This window comes from Camelus dromedarius, chromosome 11 (assembly GCF_036321535.1).
Source record: "Camelus dromedarius isolate mCamDro1 chromosome 11, mCamDro1.pat, whole genome shotgun sequence".
In the NCBI taxonomy this organism is placed as follows: domain Eukaryota; kingdom Metazoa; phylum Chordata; class Mammalia; order Artiodactyla; family Camelidae; genus Camelus; species Camelus dromedarius.
This window is the reverse complement of record NC_087446.1, coordinates 54,900,860-54,920,562: the sequence shown is the minus strand read 5'-3', so window position 1 is coordinate 54,920,562 and position 19,703 is coordinate 54,900,860. Positions and strand designations below refer to the sequence as shown.

General features: G+C 46.0%; 1 protein-coding gene across 3 annotated transcripts in view; it reads right to left on the bottom strand.

The window, feature by feature from the left end:
- Window positions 1-14,157: 14,157 nt before the first annotated feature.
- The window catches only part of SLC4A8 (solute carrier family 4 member 8), a 68,829-nt gene continuing 63,283 nt past the window's right edge, over window positions 14,158-19,703 (bottom strand). For all 3 annotated transcript variants that reach the window (XM_031462537.2, XM_064490987.1, XM_010974272.3), the window contains one exon: window positions 14,158-19,535. In XM_031462537.2, the coding sequence (XP_031318397.1) occupies window positions 19,523-19,535 (13 nt within the window). In that variant the 3' untranslated portion in view covers window positions 14,158-19,522. The remainder of the gene's footprint in view (window positions 19,536-19,703) is intronic.

Genomic DNA, 19,703 nt, shown 5'->3' with positions numbered 1-19,703 from the left:
CTTATTTTGTTTTTTTATGCTTTTGTTATATTATCCTTTTTTTACACCTTTATTGTGGTATGATTCCAGTACAGTAAACTATACATATTTCAGATGTACAATTTGATGAATTTTGATAGATATATATACCCATGAAACCATTACCACAATCAGGATAGCTGATATTTCCATCAACCCCCAAGAGGTGCAAATTTCCAATTCCCAATTTGTCCCTTCCCACCGCCTTTACCCCCAGTAACCATAAGTTTGTTCTCTGTGTCTTATGCATACATATTTGAAACAAAAAATTCCCAAAATAATAGTTACTGTATCACCCACAATGCATTCTGATGTTTTATTTTCTATCCTATTCCATTCCATTTTTTTCACATGCTGGTCTCCCCCCACTAAAGAGCCTCTTCCTTGGGACTCTGCCCCAGGTGAGCAGCTCCCCAGCCTCGTCTCCCACCAAGCCGAGTGCATGGCTAAGTGCGGTCGCTTGCACCTGGAACACTCATTAGGCAGATACTGAAATAGTTCAGACCTTGGCTTTCTACGGGTCTCTGCCCAGACCTCACCCCACCCCCAGAAAGTCATTGCCTGACTACCCTGTCTAAAGTCAAATTCCCCCTCTGCCCCATTAACCTGTCCCATTACCCTGCTTCTTTGTCTTTGTAGCACTGATCACAGCCTGATATTATGTCCCGTATATCGGCCATCTACCTGTGTGTTGCGTCTCTCCCTAACTAGAAAGTGAGCCTTGTGAAACACCGACTTGATCTGTTTTGCTCACTGCTGTGTCCTCCTGCCTGGTCCACAGCAGCCACTAAGTATCACTCTGTTGTCTTCTTTAAGTTTCTAAATGGAAGTAGAGAAAACATGGCTTGACTAAATCTTGGGTCTTCTTCCTTTTCTCCCTCAACTATGGACTTAAGCCAAGCTTCTCTGGTCTCTTGCATCAGTGCTGAGTTCTCTGCAGCTCTGCTATGACCAGGCGCTCCAACCCTCACCCCCACCTCCCTCCAGAGTTCTCAACTTCTATTGAATAGCTGGCCTCTCTTTGCTTCCATGTGCCTTTGCCTCCAGGCTTCTCAGCCATCTTTTTTTTTTTTTTTTTTTTTTTCCAGCAAGAATAAGAAAGGAAAGAAAGGAGGAGGAGGAGAAAGATGACGCATTGGCCTTCTCTATCACTGTTTCTCTTGTGATTAAAAAAAAAAGGTGTCACTCCTGGCCATCAGGCTTCTACACGGCTCACTCATTCCATATCCCCTGACTTCGGCATTCTCTACCAATGTCCAAATTGTTTCTGCATAAAATGACTTGGATGTTCTCTTTAACGGTATTCTGTAGCTCAGTGTTTTCTGACTAGATACAAACTGCTTCTACCACCAAAGGGCTGTATGTTTCTCCCTCTTCTGACCATTTTGCGGGAGGGTTACCAGTAGTTTCCTCATAATTACAGATTTTTAAAAAGGGGATTCCACTGTTAAGTAGAAAGGACCAGGAACACAGCAGCGTGAGTGATGTACACACATTAATAGCTGTGTAAAAAGAAGAAGAGCATGTCTTCAGTTTTTGCTTGTAAATGCAGAGAATACTCAAAAAATACATGTAAGGAATGAATAACACGGGTTCTCTCTGGGGCATCCCTTGGGAACAGGAAAATTTTTCAGTTATCTATTCCAAGCACTTAATCCATCAATTAATTCTAAGGGATTGGCCCTTGCAGATGGACAAGAAGGTCAATGCAAATTGTGTTTCAGAGAAGGAAGCAGCTTGTCTGCTTGTGGAAGGTGTGGCATCATCAAGAGTGAAACTGAAGGGGGTGGATGAAGTTGATCCTAGATACTGAGGGCTGTTTCTAAGACTTTGTCAGCACCAGGGACTCCTACTTATATTATATCAAATATATTCAAATACACTCACATCCTACATTAAACATAATTTTGCCCTGCAAATTAAAAAAATTTGGGGGTGGTAATTGGGTTTATTTATTTACTTATTTTAATAGGGGTACTGGGGATTGGACCTAGGACCTCGTGCGTGCTAAGCATGTGCTCCACCACTGAGCTATATCCTGGCCCCTTGCCCTGCAAATTTGAATGGAGTTTTGTCATTTTACTTTGGAAATTATTTGGTTATAAGTAATATTTCATTTGCATTTGGCTACAAATTGCTGGGAGTCAGTGTCTCTCCTCAGGAATTCTTATGAAGTGAGAAAATCTAACCCACGAATTCTTTTCAAATGGAATGAATATTTATAAGTGATAAATTTAGCAATTAATGAAGCTGACATAAAGTTATGTTTTAGTAACATTTAATTAAGTATATATTAATTTTGTTTTACTGTTTTCTTTTTTTATTTTGAGACAATAATTTCTTTTCGGATCTTACAAGATCCAATAGCACCTCCGATATTCGTCCCACACCTTTCTTTCTGGAACATCTAGCGCAGGGTGAGTCCTGAGTCAGCTTCTGCCTTGCTCCAGTGCTCCAACGTCCCCAGCCAGCTATCTTCGGAACTGCCTTGTGATCAAACTCTCCTCCTTTATTTTCCTTTCAATTTTTTTTTAAATTGAAGTATAGTCAGTTTACAATGTTGTGTCAATTTCTGGTGTACAGCATAAAATTTCAGTCATATACATACATACATATATTTGTTTTCATATTCTTTTTTGTTATAGGTTACTACAAGATACTGAACATAGTTCTCTGTGCTATACAGTAGAAACTTGTTTGTCCTCTGTGCCGGTTTCTCTCAGCTCTTTTTTTTTTTTTTTTCCAGTTTTTTCTTCCTATTAGTTTAGGTTTTTGGGAGGGTGGGGGTTGGAGGTAATTAGGTTTTATTTATTTTTTTGATGGAGGTACTGGGGATTGAACCCAGGACCTACTTGCATGCTAAGCATGTGCTCTACCACTGAGTTATAGCCACCCCCACCCCGCCATTTCTCTCAGTTCTGTCTGCCATGCGGTTGCTGCTTCCCCTTTAAGCCCCTGGGGCTCCCTTCTGTCCCCGCTGACCTCCCCGCTGCAGGGGGCTTCCTAGGGTGAGGGCGCTTTTTCCTACTTTGCCGCTCCCTCCGTGGGGGACAGGTCTGGCCCCAATTTCCTTTTTTTTTTTCTTTTTTAATCCTACCCAGTTTTATGAGGATTCTCCTTGTATTTCCAATGTAAGGGATATTCTGCCAAAGTTCAGCAGGCATTCTGTGAGAATTGTTCCACGTGTAGGTGTAGTTTTTGTTGTATTCCCAGGAGGTGAGCACCGCGTCCTTCTACTCCGCCATCTTGGCCGAACTCTCTCGGCCTTTATTCTTGACCCTTCTTCCTTTTATCATCTTTCTTTGCCACCTAAAAAATTTTCCCATAACACCACGGCTCTGAGCTCTGGCACAGCTGACTTGCTAATGCCCTGAGTGGTTAATGACTCACAGTCCAGGCAATATGATTACATCTTTTCATAGTTACATTTTAATTGAGTCTTTTTGAAGATTTATCTGAATTCAAAAGACTCCCTTTAATCATGGAAATTTTGGGTTTAGTTGTAAGAGACATTTCTGGGCAGGTACAAAATCCTTTGACAGTAAATTTCTAGAAAAGGGAGGAAAAAAAGGAAATCCTTTTTCCCTGGGATCTTACAAATTAGCCAGGGAGATAACATACATACTATATAACCACGATATAAGGTAGACAGCACCATTAGGGAAGTGTAAATAAAGGGCCGTGAGAGCTCACAGTAGAAGAACTTGCTTCCAGCTGCAAGAATCAGGGAGGCTTCTTGGAGGAGATGACATTTAAGTTAGTCTCTGAGGATGAGTAGGATTTCAATGGGATACTGGAGGCCTCCTGCTTTTGGCGCTGTCCCTCCAGACTAGCCGCTGTTCACAAGTCACTCCAGCAGAGGGCAGGCTGAGCAAAGATGGGATGGAAAGTTGATCTTTCAGCCAAGACTCATGTTGGTCTCAGCATACTCTGAACTGTCTGGACAGCTTTCAAGGCTTATTAAAAAGGATGAGTCCTCTCTATGTGAATTTTGAAGTTATTTGCCCCAAGTTGGGCTGCCTTTGGCTTTGCCTGGAATCAGTACCGAATTTGCCATTTCCATCAGTTTCCTGTAGTTCAGGACAGTCCAAAGCCTGGTGCTACCTCTCCTTGGATGCTAATGATGCCCTTTCTAGAGAAGCCAGGCCAGGGAGATTTCAGTGGTCCAGACCGGGCAAGGGGAGAGGAATGCTACTCCAGGTTGCCATGGAAATGGGTTCAACTTTTCCCCAACCCCTCATTTTGTCCCTTCTCCATAAAGAACTGCAGGCCGGAGTACAGGTTGCTCTGGTACTTGAACTGTCTACTGTCTTAGGTCAAGTGGTTTACTAAGGAAACACTCCTGCTTCTGTAAAGAGATGGGGACAGCAGAATAGGGAAGAAGAAGCCAGTGTTTGATTTCAGGTGAAGTCCCAGCCTCAGTCTGACCCTATGGGGAGCTCAGGAGTATAATTTGTAGCCATTCTTGGGGCAAAAGGACTGTTGTTTCATACTCCTGTACCCATCAGTCACTGGTTCCACCGCCCTGGGGGACATAAACTCAAAGGCACTTCCAGCTCTTGGTGCCTCTGGGTGAGGCAGCTCCTGTAACCCTTGTTTTACACTCTAGGATGCAGCGTGCACACATTGCAGATGTTCAGTAAGTATCTGTTGCATGAATGAATGAAGTTCTTCCATGCACAGGCCTCGGTGCCGCTGAAGACAACCTTCTTTCATCACAGACGTTGTGTTGCAAGTCCCCAAGGCCACCCTCAGGCTCAGTGATTCACTGGAAGGACTCACAGGATCAGAAAAGCTCTTATGTTTATTACTGCAAAAGGACACATATTAAAGTCAGCAAAGGGGGAAAAGAGCATGGGGTGAAGTCCAGGAGAAACCAGGCTCAACCTGCTGGGGTCCCCTCCCAGAAGAGTTACACGAGGATGCACTTAATTTCCCCAGAAACTGCGTGTGACAACACATGCAAAGTATTGCCAACCAGAGGAGCACATCCAAGCCTTACTGTCCAGGGTTTTTACTGGGGGCTCGTCAGGTAGGCATACAGTGCCCAGTGGCTGATCTTAGCTAGCCAGTCTCTAGCTCTCTGCCCTCTAGGGGTCAAACTGATATACATGGCACAGGGCCTCAGACAAGCAAAAACAGGCATTCACCAAAAGTCACATTGTTAGCATAAACTATCTGGTCAGACTGGGACAGTGTGGCCCAAGGCTTCAGACACTGGGAAAAAACTTTTATCAAGCAGGCTATTCCAAGCTCTCAAAGCCCATCTGCTAGGAGCCAGGTCAAGAGCCAGTCCTGAAGACAGGCCTTTCTTTGAAATGTGCAAGGCTTGAGCAACTCAGACTTGCTGAGTTAACCATTCTGCACAGACACCAATAATCAGACCCTCCACATGGACCTAGCTGAGGCTGTTCTGTAATTAATCTATTTGGTGTTGATCCAGCTTCTCCGTAAACATCATTGTACCTGATTCGTATATACTTGCTGGCTATTTCTGCCTCAGAATTGGGCTAGACGTTTGTTTCACAAAGAGTTAACAAGCATCTCCTGAGTGCCAGGTGCAGTGCGTCACTGGGAATGCAAACATGAACACAAGTCGTCCCTGTCTTCAAAAAGTTTACAGTCTAGTTTCGTTACGGGCCAGTTTTTTGGACCTGGGGAGGTAAAGGAGTCTTCTGAGAGACTCTATTCCAAGGGTGGGCAGGGAAAAGCGAGGACCATGGAATAAAGATGATAAAGATGTGGGTGAGAAAGCACCTACCATTCAAGCAGCTCTGCCCTTTGAACCTGCTCTGCAGATGCTGAGGGACCTCCTGTGGCTTGTCCCAGGCACTGGAGATTTGTTTGAAACGAGTATGCCTTCTGAGATAAAGAACAGCCACAGAATATAACACTGTATCCATATTTCTTTCTCAGACACTGAAATGGCAGCAACTGTGTGCCAGACGCTGCTCTAGGCACCTCAGAGATGTTAACCACCGCCACCCCACGCCCCCATCTGCAGCTCCTGCCATGCTCCTGCCACAGGCTGCGAGTGCTGGGAGGGCGGCAGACACCACCAGCTCTGCTCCTGGAGTCCCTTCTGGATCCAGAGCTTTCTTCCTCCCGTATGCCCATTAGCTCTGCCCTCCCAACCCAGGCTCATGTCCTCCTTGGCCTCTCCCTAACCAATCCCTTTCCTTATGTCCTTAGGAACTGCATTTCTCATAAGAACATCCTTCACTACATTCTTGACCTTTCCTGCTAATGCTTCTGGCACTTTGCTTTCACTGAAGCCAGGCTTTCCCCAGATATATTGATTCTCAGCTCAGGTCATCAAGAAAGTGGTGACAGAATCAGTCTGAAGTCTGAGAAGTGAGCTAGAGCAAAAATGAGGACAGAAACAGTTCACGAAGAGACACCCAAGGGCAGATCATGAGTTTCTAGAATCACATTTCGGCGGGTGAGAAGGCATGTGGCAAGGGAGAATAGATTAAGGGGGTGACAGATGCAATTGCAGGAGCTTAGGAAACCCAGAGCCACCAACAGCCCAAAGGGCGCTTTTGTGCAAATTTGAAAAAACTTCTCCTTCTCCTTCCCCCACCCAAATATAGGTGATTGGAGTGAGATCTGGGTTCCAGCTCCCATTCTCCCGCCGAGCTGGGCACCTTTCAGGGCAACTTGTACCTGAACACACAGACTGACCCTCGGAAACCCCAGGGCAGGAGCGGCAGCCCTGTCTCCGTTCTCCTCACCGAGTGAGACCAGCAGACCAAGTCCAAAGAGGGTTGGCAAACTTATCCACCCCAAGCATTCCAATCCCAGGGGCAGTAGGGAACCCACTCTTTCTTTTCTCAATGTTGAGGTGTCTGGAGGAGGCCCTCCCGCAGCCTGGCATCTGTCAGTTTATCTGGACTAGGAAAGAGCTGTGATTCTTGGTATAGGTTCTAAGTCCTGGGGTGGGGGTGGGGCTGATGGAGAATCTGGGCTACCCCGACCTGTTGTTGGGAGGTGACCAGTCTGATGGGGAGACCAAGCTGGCGATCCTATGATCCTGCCCAGGGAGGTCCAACCATCTCAACTCAGCCCAAACCAAGTAGTTCCAAACTATGACCCCACTGCAGCAAAATGGGCATGCCCGCGCCCTGCTGGGGGAATATATACAGTTGATACATTTGGGGACAGCAGATAACTGTATTAAGAGACTTACCAATTGCCATACTCTTTAAGCCAATAAATTCTCATTATGGAAGGTCACAGTGTTGTCTGGAAGTGTGGTTATCACTACAGTAACATACCACAGCTTCCCTCTGGTTAGAGTTTTTCCAATAACCCATTAAAAGCCATACAAAGCTGAGTCTGTGACCTTGTAATGATATGAATAGATTTGTGCTCCCTTTTGCAGGCAGGAGATTAGAGGACACAAGTCCCTTATTTTGGGCCTCTTAAAATTGAATTAAAAAATTTTTTATGTTTTGAACAGTGACATTTATTTATGTAGGTTTGGGGGGGGCAGATAATTAGGTTAATTGATTTATTCTTAGCGGAGGGACTGGGGATTGAACCCAGGACCTCGTACATGCTAGAGATGTGCTCTACCACTTGAGCTATACCCTCCCCCTTTATTTTGGATTTTCATCACAGTCAATATGCCAATTCCGGGAGACCATATGTGAACATAGGCACCAGGCTGTCCCTCACAGGGTCCCTGAAGGTCTGGGTCCTGCAAGGGACTTCTTCCCCCTGGAGCCGCTGCTGCAGTATTTCACTCACTGGATTCCAGACTCCACCCTCCTTGATGTCTCTTGTCCTCTAAACAGGATTCCCCAGACTCACACCTGGCCAGTCATCCAGGCTTGTACCCACTCTGTGGTTCTCTGGTTGACCACGCCTAAAGCCAGAGTGGATCCTACCAAGCAATTTTTACCCTCATTATAGACTCAGAGGACATCAAACTTGGAGAGAGTTAAGAAACCATCTAAACACAACCCCTTGTTTGTACGGATGAAGAAACTGAAGCACAGAGAACGGAAATGAAGCTAGGAAACAGCAGAGGCAGGACCAGAACCCTATCTCCTGACTTCCCCTTTCCCAGGACCATGTGACAACCAGGAGGCTGGGGGTGCCTTATGAAAGTTTTCCAAACTGCCCATCCTGTTGGTGAGATCAGTTCCTACTCCCCCTCCCCCGCCTTAATGTAAGATGCTCATTCATGTCATTCCCTTCTGGACTAGAAGTCCCATGAGTTAATTCTCCATCGTGTCCCAAGCACTAGGGGCGGTGCCTGTCTTGGAGTAAGTGCACCATTTTTATTTCTTGAATCAGTAAGTAAGTCAGTATAGATAAGAACAAACCAAATTACTCAGCCCTCAAAGTGGTCATTTTGGCCTAGAAACTGGCCAGGCTGAACCAGTGTGGTGAGAACAATGAGTGAGGATGTGGTTTTGAGCATGAATGTGCTCTGGACTCAGAAAGATTTGGGTTTGAATCCCAGCTCTGCCACCCACTGGCTACACATCATCAGGCTAGTTAGTGACTTACCTTTCTTAACCTCAATTTCCACACCCATAAAAAAGGAGTAACAATGCTTACCTCAAAGAGTTGTTGTGAGAGTTAATGACATGCATTTAAGGTACTTGGCCTAGCGTTTGACACGTCCTGAGCACTCAAAATATGGTAGCTTTTTATGTTAGAGATGCTGCACGAGCAGTGATGCTGGTCCTACTAGGAGCAACCCCTACTCATGGCCTCCGCTGTGCACATGACCTTGACCTTGGACACAGCTGATTGGACCAGGGTAGGGAATTAGTAGGGGTCAACCTGTTCAGTCCCTTTCTTTGTGTGACCTGGGCCTTCCAGGCACTTGCCAACTTGTAACGAATGCTCTTCCTTTGGCCACTGGAGGAACGAAGGACATTTAGCTTTGGGAACCTATTGGCTGAGGGTGTCTCAACACTGGGAGAAAAGGCTCCTCACCCCTGGATCGGAGTAAGCAGCTTGGTGCTGCTGCTTCGAGGGCCCAGGGGAGGCAGTGCCATCAGCACACAAGGGTGCTGGCCCAGTGCAGAGTGGATCAGCACAGCACGTCTGCAGGGGTGACGGGGTTGGTGGTGGCAGCAGGATCTTGATCAGCAGTGGCCGTGGAACATGGATGTGGAGGTTGTCACAGAGGTCACTGTGTTCATGAGCAGATATGAGTTGGCCCCAGGGGGTTTAAGGGGGTCTGGAGGTCCTATGGTAGCAGAGGGCAGGAGGCAGTTGGGAAAGTACCCTCTTGTGTCCTTATGGAATGCCAATCTTTTAACCTAGACCCACATCATCCAGGACCCACATAACCCAAAGACCCAGCTCCAGAGCAGTGGGGATTCGAAGCACTGAGGCCCTCATCCTCCTGCTCGGCCGCAGAAGCAGACAACTGCCTCCCACTCATTCTCTTTCCTGCACTGTTTGCTCCCTCCTCTCGACTTAGACATCTGTTCCCCACCCACTCCTTCGTCACCACCCTCCCATCTCTCATCCTCCTCCCCCCAGGAGATGTCGTCTGTCTGCAGCACCCTCCCTCTCCCTGTCACCGAGTCTCGGGCCCTCACATCCATCCTCCCACACCTGCAGACTCCTGGCAGGTGTCCACCTTGCGCCCCTGCGAGCTGGGCACTCACTGGCTCCTGGGGCAGCTGATTCCATTCTTGATCAGCTTTAGCTCTGGATTCCTAACCTGGAGCCCAAATCTGCCTCCTTAGAAGAGCGGCTGGCCCTGGTTATGTCCTCTGGAGCTCTGTCAAATGAGTTTACTCTTTATTCTGCATGAAAGCTTTTCCCTGTGACATTGGAGTGATGTCCACTCCGCCTGTGTTTCCCCCACATCCGGCCACTTTTTTCCTTCAGTCCGTCTCCCTCATCTGCCCTTCCTCTCCATCACCACTGATGCCACCCTGCTCCAGAGCCTCACCATCTCATGCCGGGCCCACCCACACTGTTTTCTCCTCTTCTTAGTCTTCCTCAACTGCCACAAGATGAATTTGCCCCAAACATCAGCCAGCATACATCTCCCTTGTGATAATGGCTTGGAACGTATAGGGAAGTTCTCTTTAACCTGGCATTCCAAGTCTTCTTTCCTGTTTCCAATTTTATATACACTTGCTTTCTTACACAAAACCCTTAACTGCAGGCAAACCAGTCAAATTCACTGTCATCAGAACCTTCTGTTAGCACTCTTGCCTCTGGGGCCTGATCTATACACCCTCTTCTTTCTCGCCTCCAATCCTGTGTGATCCCTGGAGGTCTCCCTGACCACCTGAGGCTCTGAAAGGCTCTCCTCCCACATTTCACAGAACCCACAGTCCTCACCACTGTGCTTTGCCTATGCTGTCTTATTTTTGATAGGGGTCTCACTGTAGGTCCTCTGAGAACTTTCATTTACCACCCACCTTCATAGGTAGACATTTAACATGTGAATTTTGAGGACAAAGATGAGATAAACCCAGCTCTCAGGATCAGAGTGAGGATTCTGTCCTCCATTTTCTTCTAATGTTCCTCCTTGTCTGTTTTCCCAACAGCCTCTGAAGAGGACACAGTGGATACACTTCTCTGTGTGGTCTGACCACTGTCAGGTACGGTGAAACCACCGTTCCCTTGAGCCAAAGGCAGGGAGAGGGGTGCAGTGGATTATGATGAAACAATTAGGCCATCAACAACTATTTACCCAGGTTCCCCAAATATTTGATCAGTGTTTGAGTTCTTCACATCTTAACAATGCATCCTAAAAACGTTTCCAGGATTGCTCAGGAGAAGTGAGCACTTTCCTTGGCCATTTAGTTTAAAAAAAAAAAACATTGCATACCTGCCATATCATAGGCACTCTTTCTGGAACACTGAATTTTTGTTTGTTTTCTCAACTTTGCCTGCTGTTTACGAGTCATGTAACTGGTATGTTCTCTAATTGCACATTTCTATAATGAGTTTCTCAGTCTGTCCCTTTTCTGTATACACCAGGGTGTGTGTTTTATTTACTGAAGTAGTCAGTTTATAATGTGTTCATTTCCAGTGTACAGCATAGTGATTCAGTTATACATATATATATTCCTTTTCAGATTCTTTTTCATTACAGGCTATCATAAGATGTTGAATATAGTTCCCTGTGCCCTACAGTTGGATCTTTTTTATCTCTTTTATATACAGTAGTATCTGCAAATCCTGAACTCCCAATTTATCCCTCAAGCCCCTCTCTTTTCTACCCTGATAACCATGTTTGTTTTCTATGTCTGTTTCTGTATTGTAAATAAGTTCATTTGTGTCATTTCTTTAGACTCCACATATAAGTGATACAGTATTTTTCTTCCTCCTTCTGGCTTACTTCACTTAGAATGATGATCTCCAGTTCTATCCATATTGCTTCAAATGGCATTATTTTATTTTTTTCTATGGCTGAGTAGTATTCCATTGTATAAATACACCACAACTTCTTTATCCAGTCATCTGTAGATGAACATTTAGGTTGCTTTCATGTCTTGGTTATTGTAAATAGTGCTGCTATGAACATGAGGTGGCATGTACCTTTTCGAAATAAGAGTTTTTTCGGGATATATGCCCAGGAGTGGGATTGCTGGATCATAGGGTACGTCTATTTTTAGTTTCTTAAGGAATCTCCATACTGTTTTCCATAATGGCTTCACCAAACTACATTCCCACCAGCAGTGGAGGAGGGCTCCCTCTCTCCACACCCTCTCCAGCTTGTATAGTTTGTGGACTTTTGAATGATGGCCATTCTGACCAGCGTGAGGTCGATGCCTCATTGTAGTTTTGATATGCATTTCTCTAATAGTGATATTGAGCATTTTCTCATGTGCCTATTGGCCATTTGTATGTTTTCATTAGAGAATGTTTGTTTGGGTCTTCAAGGGCACGTGTTTAGACACAGACCCGAGGCGGGAACCTAATGCAGCCAGTAAAGAGTGGCAGCTGAGGGCACAGATTCCAAACGCACAGACATGGGCTCACTCAAGTCTCTGCTCTTCCAGCTGTGTGAACTTCAGCAATGTAATCTGTGTGAGCTTCAGTTGTCCTCATTAGTACCCATTCCATGTCCTGTGAGGGTCAGGTAACATATGTGTGATGTGCTTAGCCAGGCACGTCACTCACACTTAACAGATGTTGGTTACTATTGCCAGTGATTCTCCAGTGAGCGCATCAGACCTGCATGGGAGATTATGAAATGCCCAAGAAAAGCCTGTGATGGTGATGATAGTGATGACAGAACTGTTAAAGAGGACGTGGAGCCTCTTACCACTCAAAATTAGAGCTAGAATCACAGCTCAAAGTTACTAGAAAACTTACTGCTATTTTGCTTGAGTTGTCAGGGTCTGTGTCTTCTCTGTACTCACTGTGTCTATTAGGGAAAGCAGGTGATAGTATAATTTCTGGGTGTGGGGAGGGGCTTTGGGCACTATGGTAATAAGAGAGAAATGGCCATTACCCTTTAGGGGCTTGGGAATGCCCTATGCTCATCACTTCTCCCCTCTGCACCCAGGGAATGTATCCCAAACATCCACGGCTGAGGGAGGCATTGATGGTCCTCCACTGGGCTAGCACCCTACAGCCCTAAATGGAAGGCTCAGGTGAAACTGAGCTGGAGAGCATGGCTGAGGCCAGGAAGCCCCAGCAAGGCCTCTTCCTTCCCAAGTTATACCTATAAACCACACAAAGGTTACAATGACCGTGACCTCTTTTCCCTTGACCCCAGGGGTCCACTCCCCCACCCAGCTGCAAGCCCAAGGACCGGAAGGGCAGGAGAGGGGCTGACCTGCTCCCAGAGGAGGCACAGAGGGTACGCAGGGAGGGGCCAGCCTTACCTGCTTCAGGCTTTCCTGGGTCCTTCTGGCAAACACTTTTGGATATTTAATGGCTTACAGCTCCTGCATTGGTAACAGAATTCCTTGCTAACAGAATCCTAATTTCGTACAAGTATTAGAGCAGCAATGTGGTCAAGGATAATAGGCCCAACTCTGGAGGATGAAGCTCAATTGATCCAAGCCAAACAAGGTAATCCCATCCCATCCTGCCATCTTAGAGAGGGGTATATGACCCAGTTCTGACAATGACATGTGAGGTGGGGGGTACCTTCTGGGAGAGGTTATCCCCTTTAAGAGAAAGAGGGAGAAGTGAGAGAAATGCCCCCTCACCCTCGCTTGCATTTGGGAGTTCTGCTGATTGACATGATCCCTGGAGCTTCTGCAGCCATCTTGTGACTATGAGGGGGAAAACCAAACGAACTGCAGAGAATCTGACCAGAGCTCTGATGTAGTGGCTTCCATTAGCCCAGGAACCACCCATCTCCAGATTTCTTGTTACTTACTTTGTGCCATGTACTGTCCTAAGCACTTTTCATTACTTACAGGATGAAAACTGCCTCCATTCCCTGCACAGGAACATTTCCATACACCACCCAGTACTCAATGCGATATAAGCATGTCTCTCTGTGAGACAAAATGACATAATGTGTCTATAGCCAAAAGATAGCAAAAGGCCTCAGAGCTAGTTCATTCCATATCCATAGCCCATGTGTCCTGGCTCTTCTTAATAGAACACTCACACTGTGCTGTGCTCAGGATGCTCCTAGCTGATGCCCTTTAAGTCACTCCACAAAGCTTGCTGATTGGCTTTCCCCCTGCCCTTGCCTTTCACCCCCTCACTCGCCTCTCTACTCTTCCTCCATTGCTCCCCTCTTCTCCATTCTTGCAACAACTGCATTTAAGAGGAAGAGAAATGGAGCACCCCCCACCTCCCCCAAAACTAAAAAAATCGGGAGTGACAGCCAATTTTTAAAATCTGGATTTCTAGGCAGTGGAGAGTCCTTAAATACTAGCAATTGGTCTCATCAGCCTTGTTATATCTTCAAAAGGGGCTTTCTTTTCATGTTATCATGTGCCCCCACCCAAACAGTCTAAGCAGTCCCCAAAGAAAGGGCCCTCCAGCCTGCTTCCGTGGCTCTGCCCAGGGACTGTGCAGGGTCTGCACCAAGGACGTGCACATGCTCCTCTTCAGACACGCTCAGCAGACCCCACACTCCTCTCTCCCCATCTTCATAACTCACCTTCTCAAGTTTGGAAGATAGTCACCTTGGCTTAGCGCCGTGTTTCGAGCTTAAAGAACACCACAGGTATGAACAGTTACACAGATTTTATTTTTCACCCATTGAGCACAGCAAGGTCTGGGCAGGCAGAGGTGACACCGCCACCTTGCCTGGTTCCCAGACGCAGACTGTGAGACTTGGCGGTGAGGGAGGGGGTCCTATTCCTACCGCAGATCACTAGGGGACTATCACAACGACACATCTGTTCTCGGTTCTATTTACACGGTGGAGTGTGGAGAGGGTACATTTCTTACACTAAAAATATATACTTTGGAATCTCTAAAACAAAAATATCTCTATCTCTACATGAGACCTACTAGAAAGAAGAACATAGAAAACGAGGGAAATGTACCAGCACCTCAAGCTGTCCCCTTCCGTGGGAAGGTTGCTCCGCTCTCCACCTGACACCATTTGCTTCAGAGGGCAGCCGTATCAAACCAATCGGACAGACAGACACAGATAAACGAGAGGGAGGCTTATCATCTTGGAGGAGTAAATATGGGAGAGAGGAGTTGGGAGGAGGATTTTGGCCTCTTTTGCAAAAGGAGTAATTGCACATTCAGTTTGGAACTTCTGTTTCCAACGTTATTGCACGTGTGAGAAACCTGTATGTTGGAGTCAACTGCAAACCTGCTAAGAGAACCCAAGCTCTGCTGATTTCTGCTGGGCTCCAAAAGGGGCTGTGGGTGGGCGCGCTCTGTCTCTCAGAAATATTAATACCATCAGCTAGAAGCAAAATTCTGTATTCTCCAGTGCTGAAAGTGGGTTAGGTTTAAGAAAATGCTCTTCCGTTTCTTTTCAGAAGGATCAGAAACTCTTCCACTTCCTTTGAGCACAGAATCTCCTAAAAGAATTATGCCTGCGGGTAAATCATTCCACTTTCTGAATTTTCCTATTGAGAAGATTCATGTAACACTCCTTTCCTCTTTTCAAGCTTCAAGCAATGATATAGTAAGTTCACACCTCCTTTGGTTATGAAAATTAGCCTCCTTTCTGGAAAAGAAATGTGAATGGAGCCAACTATCCATTCTCTGAAATTAATGTAAGACCCCAAGGGAACCAAGAATCATAAAGAATGCATCTGGTAGAAAAAACCCTTCTATTTGGGTTTTGGAGGTTTAGTTTTAGTTTTTGTTTTTGGTTTTTTTTTTTTTCCTGTTTACACTGAAATATGGATGAGCCCGAGGCCTTGAGACTCCTTAATCCCTCATCCTAAATAAGGCCAATAACCATGAAGTCCCCTTTTGGAAAAGCCCACAGAACTGTCCAGCCTCCCCACCTCTCTCGCCACCCCCAACTGGTGGTGGTTATTAGGACCTCTGACCAAGAACTTCTTCCCTCCAAGGAGAACTTGAAAGATGGAGGAAAAGGTAGAAAGGAGGGGAGAGAGGTTTGGAAAAGCTGAGTCAGTAAAAGGGGGCAGAACTCAGATGATGTGGCATTTGGCCAGTCAGGGCCGGCAGGAAGGATTTCTGCCTTACAGAGGGGTCCTGACAGGTACAACTAAAAGAAAGTCAAGAAGGCTGAGAACATCCAATGTGTGTTGAATGTCCTGCCAGGATGGGCTTGGGAACCTGAGAAGTCAGAGGAAAATGTAGGAATGTACTAGCGAAGATTGCTTAAGAGTCCTTGGAGGAGGTGCTAATTCTCCTGCAAATGAAGACATTTCGAGAAGCTGATGAAGTAGCATAGAGAACATACAGGATAGTATTTCTGATGCTAGTTAAGGTGAAAGCCGGGGGCCCTGGGGGCAAGCCTTCTCCTACACTTCAGGAAAATGCAGAGACTCTGAACATGGACACTGAAATTGACAGAGAAGATACAGGGAGAATTACTGATTCCTCTACTAAGAGGAACGTCTAGAACATTGAGTATGTAGGAGATAAAGTAGAACTGGGAACTGTCTTTTTTGCATGACCAGAAACCACAGATTCCCCAAAGCACAGACCTCTTGAAGGTCACAGTTGTCACAGCCTGAGATGTCAACCTAAGACTTAGCATAAATCAGATTTTTATCAAACATTTATGACTAATTTAAAAGCCAGTCACACCCCAGAGAACTAGAGATAGCAACTACTTATAACATCTTTTGAAAATATATGGTTCCCTACCTCTCTACCCCAAAGGCAAAGTTCTGTGAACAAGGAGATGGGAATAGGAGCTGAGTGCAGGAAAGACCAGAGCTCCTGATAACCCCATCACCAGCAGTTTGAAATCATATATAGCTACAAAGGGCTAGCCTGCACTTTACGCAACCACACATATTTGGCAATTTCACAACGTTTATTTGCTCATCTTCACCTTCTCTCTAGACTAACCCTTCCCTAAGTCATGGGCTAGGAAGTAACCCGCCAGCTTAGCAATGACAGCTCTTCCCTTTGACCCAAGATTCAACTCACCATGACTGTCTTAAATCCCTGGTCTCCCTCCCTTCCTACCTCTACACTACCAGCCTACCAGGGTATTGGCCTGCCAATGCTCAAACTACTCCTGAAATCTCCCCTTGTCACAAGAGGTAGACTACTTCTCTGGACCAAGCGAGCCTGTGCCCGGAAATTACCTAACTACACGCCTTGCTTTCTACCCCAAACCAGTTTCTCCTTAATGTTGAGCTTATATACTTTTCCCTAAAACTAATCTACCTGTATTTGCCCTCAAGCTATTCCATCAGAATAGAGAAGGGAAGCCCTAGATGGGAGATGGATCATATTCTTTTGATGTCCCCACAGCTTAGGTGCACAAGGCTGTTTAATAAAATGAAATCTCCTGAGATCTCAGTAAACACACAATCACACGTACACACATTCACACACGTGGCTGCTGTGTCACCACAACTCCCAGTTTCATACCCTAAATGCCACCTAGCTTGATTCAGCCACCGATAGTCACCAGCCACAGACCTGAGCAGGGAAGCAGCTAGGACTGGGGTTGAGTGTTGGGTGGGACTTGGGAAAGACAAAAGAGGAAGAATGGGGAATGATTCCTACCACCGAGATGCAGCACAAAGGAGGTGAGCTATTGTTTGAGGAAAACCTAAGAGCCTAAAGAAGCCTGGCAGAGCCTTCCAAAGTAGCTAACATTCCTCAGGCGCAGTAACCTGGGAGGGTTTGGCTTGGGAAGTGCACTCCACAGGATTAACAAAGACAGGCTCCCCACGCTCAAGAAGCTGGCAGCACAGGGCATCACAAGACGTCAGTGCATCAGAAGAGAGATGTTTCTGAGTGACGCTGTCACCTAGATTTGCAGAATGATGGATTCTTCCCTGTTACATTTCTCACAGCCATGCTGAGGCTAGGGGAACAGGTGAAGCAGTCGCCACCCTCCCTACACTGAGGTGGCAGGGAGAGGTGCGAGGGGCAAGACGGTGGAAGGATGGGGGGATGTTCTCAGGGAACAGAGAAGATGAAAAAGGAGGTAAGCTGAAGGAAGCAGCCACAGAGGGCCGGAGGAGTCGGCAAGAAAGCTTTTCCCATTGACAGGCTGCCTTTTGATTTTTCTAAATTAGGTAGGTAAATGGGTACAATGATTACATTTATCCTAAAGTGATAAAATGTGAAGCTTTGGCTCACAAAGATTTTAATGCCCATATAGTTCAAGAAGCATGCCTGTTCCTGTCTGCACCATGTGAACGGAAGAAGAGGCTGTCCCTAAAACCGCCTTGTGAGTGGAAATCAGACAAGCAGGAACCATACCCACAATCCAAAGGGGTATCATTTTAATATTTGAAAGCAGAGTGACGTTCAGCCAGTAGGCACTGGTGCCATACGTACTGCTTGTTTACAGCAGGTATCTGTTCTGAGTGGTTGGTGTCCATCCAGTACTAGTTGTTAAATATTTTGAAAATCATCTGTAAACTAAAATAATTGTGGCTTTAAGAGATAGGGAAATATGAAAGAAATGCAGGATTCCTTCAATATCAAAGATTCTTAGAGTGAGGCTAGAATACACTAATATATTTTCAGAGTCTCAGGAATGCAAAATCAATAATGTTATGTAGCCAACTCCTCACCTATGAATGGGGAGCACACCAGGGGATGGTCACACTGTACAAATATTTTCTGGGATAGAAACTGATATGATCAGATTCCCTGGGTACGGACACACTTGTTAATCACATTCTGTGTACAAAGGAAGGGAAAGTCTATACATGATGGAGCCCAAACCCTTGGTATTTATTGCAACAGAGAAGAGAAGACAGAAACTATAAATATAGTTTTAAACTAAATACCAAAACTAATTTCACCACTTAAAGTTCATCTCCCAGTGTGGCTCTTTACACCTGAAAGTCAGGGCATTTGTCAACAAGAAAATCCATGATGGTGAAGGTGGTTTGGGCCGTTGAGTTGATGATGCTTTGCTACTAAGGCAGCTAAGGAGACATTACGTAAGCACTTGGGTCTCTCCAGGAATGGAATCAGAATGTGTCCTCTAGAGACAGCAGCCAGACATGGTGTTTCCACAACATGGCCAATAAAAACACCTTACATCCCTTTCTACTCACCAACAGCTAGCATCAAACCTTTCCCAGGTAACTAGAAAGCAGACACTATGACAAGTCTTCAGGCTATGTAGGAAGTCCTTCCTGGTGTCTAAACTAATTCCTTCTGTAGCAATTCAGATGTGTTCTCTTACTCTATCAGTGAAACCAAGAGGAGCTGCTCATCCTCACTCATCATTATTGATTTTCCCTGGAGCCTTTTCCTGTCCAAGCTAAGCAACTCCAATGTCGCCCTTGGCCCTTTCATCATCCAAGGTGCTCGCTGAGTTGTGCAGGCTGCTGCTAAGGAGTGAAGAAGATATACCCGGATCAGAAGCATCTTCTGGCTATGTAGGTGGGCACTGCCAGTGCCCAGGGTGCTGACCCACCTAAGAGCAGACCCTCCTGACAGCCTCTGGGGCTGACCAGCATCCCCCAGAGCAAGCAGCCAAACCCAGGCCCAGGGCTGCCCGGGAGCCTGCAGTCACTATGGGGCTGGAGAGGCTCTCCTTTACTCTCTGTTCTCTTCCCACTCCCCCACTCCGTCCTTTAGGAAGTGGAAGCTCATTGAAGAAATCCTCAGTGGCGGAATGGATATATATGGCTCAGCAGGCCAGCAGAGGGTTTCAGAGAAAATGTCTGGAAAATGGGAAGCTAGGTCTTCAATGATGGCAGCTCTGAAGAGAAAGAGGAGGAAGAGGAGAAGTACCAATGGGAGTGGTCTTCTGCTTCCACGCTCACTCCAGGCGAGGCCCCCGAGGCACACCACGAACAACTGAATGCTCGGCATGGCTCGGACAGGACCAAGGACAGGGCCAGACTTAGGCGCACTTCTTCTCTGCGGGACTCGCCATCTTCTCTGTAACCAGAACTTCCCTGAGGCACCTCATGGCCCAAATCCTCCATCCCAGCAAAGACTTTTAGTTGAAGAGACTGAATAAAAGTGTTACAATTAGACAAACAGGGAACACATGATTCATTCCTGCTTTTTAACACAATTCTTTGAAGATGTCACCACAATTTGGATCTGGCTATATTTTAAGTTCATTTACAAGTAAACTAGTTCTCAACTAAAAATAACCATGTGCGTTATACATTTCA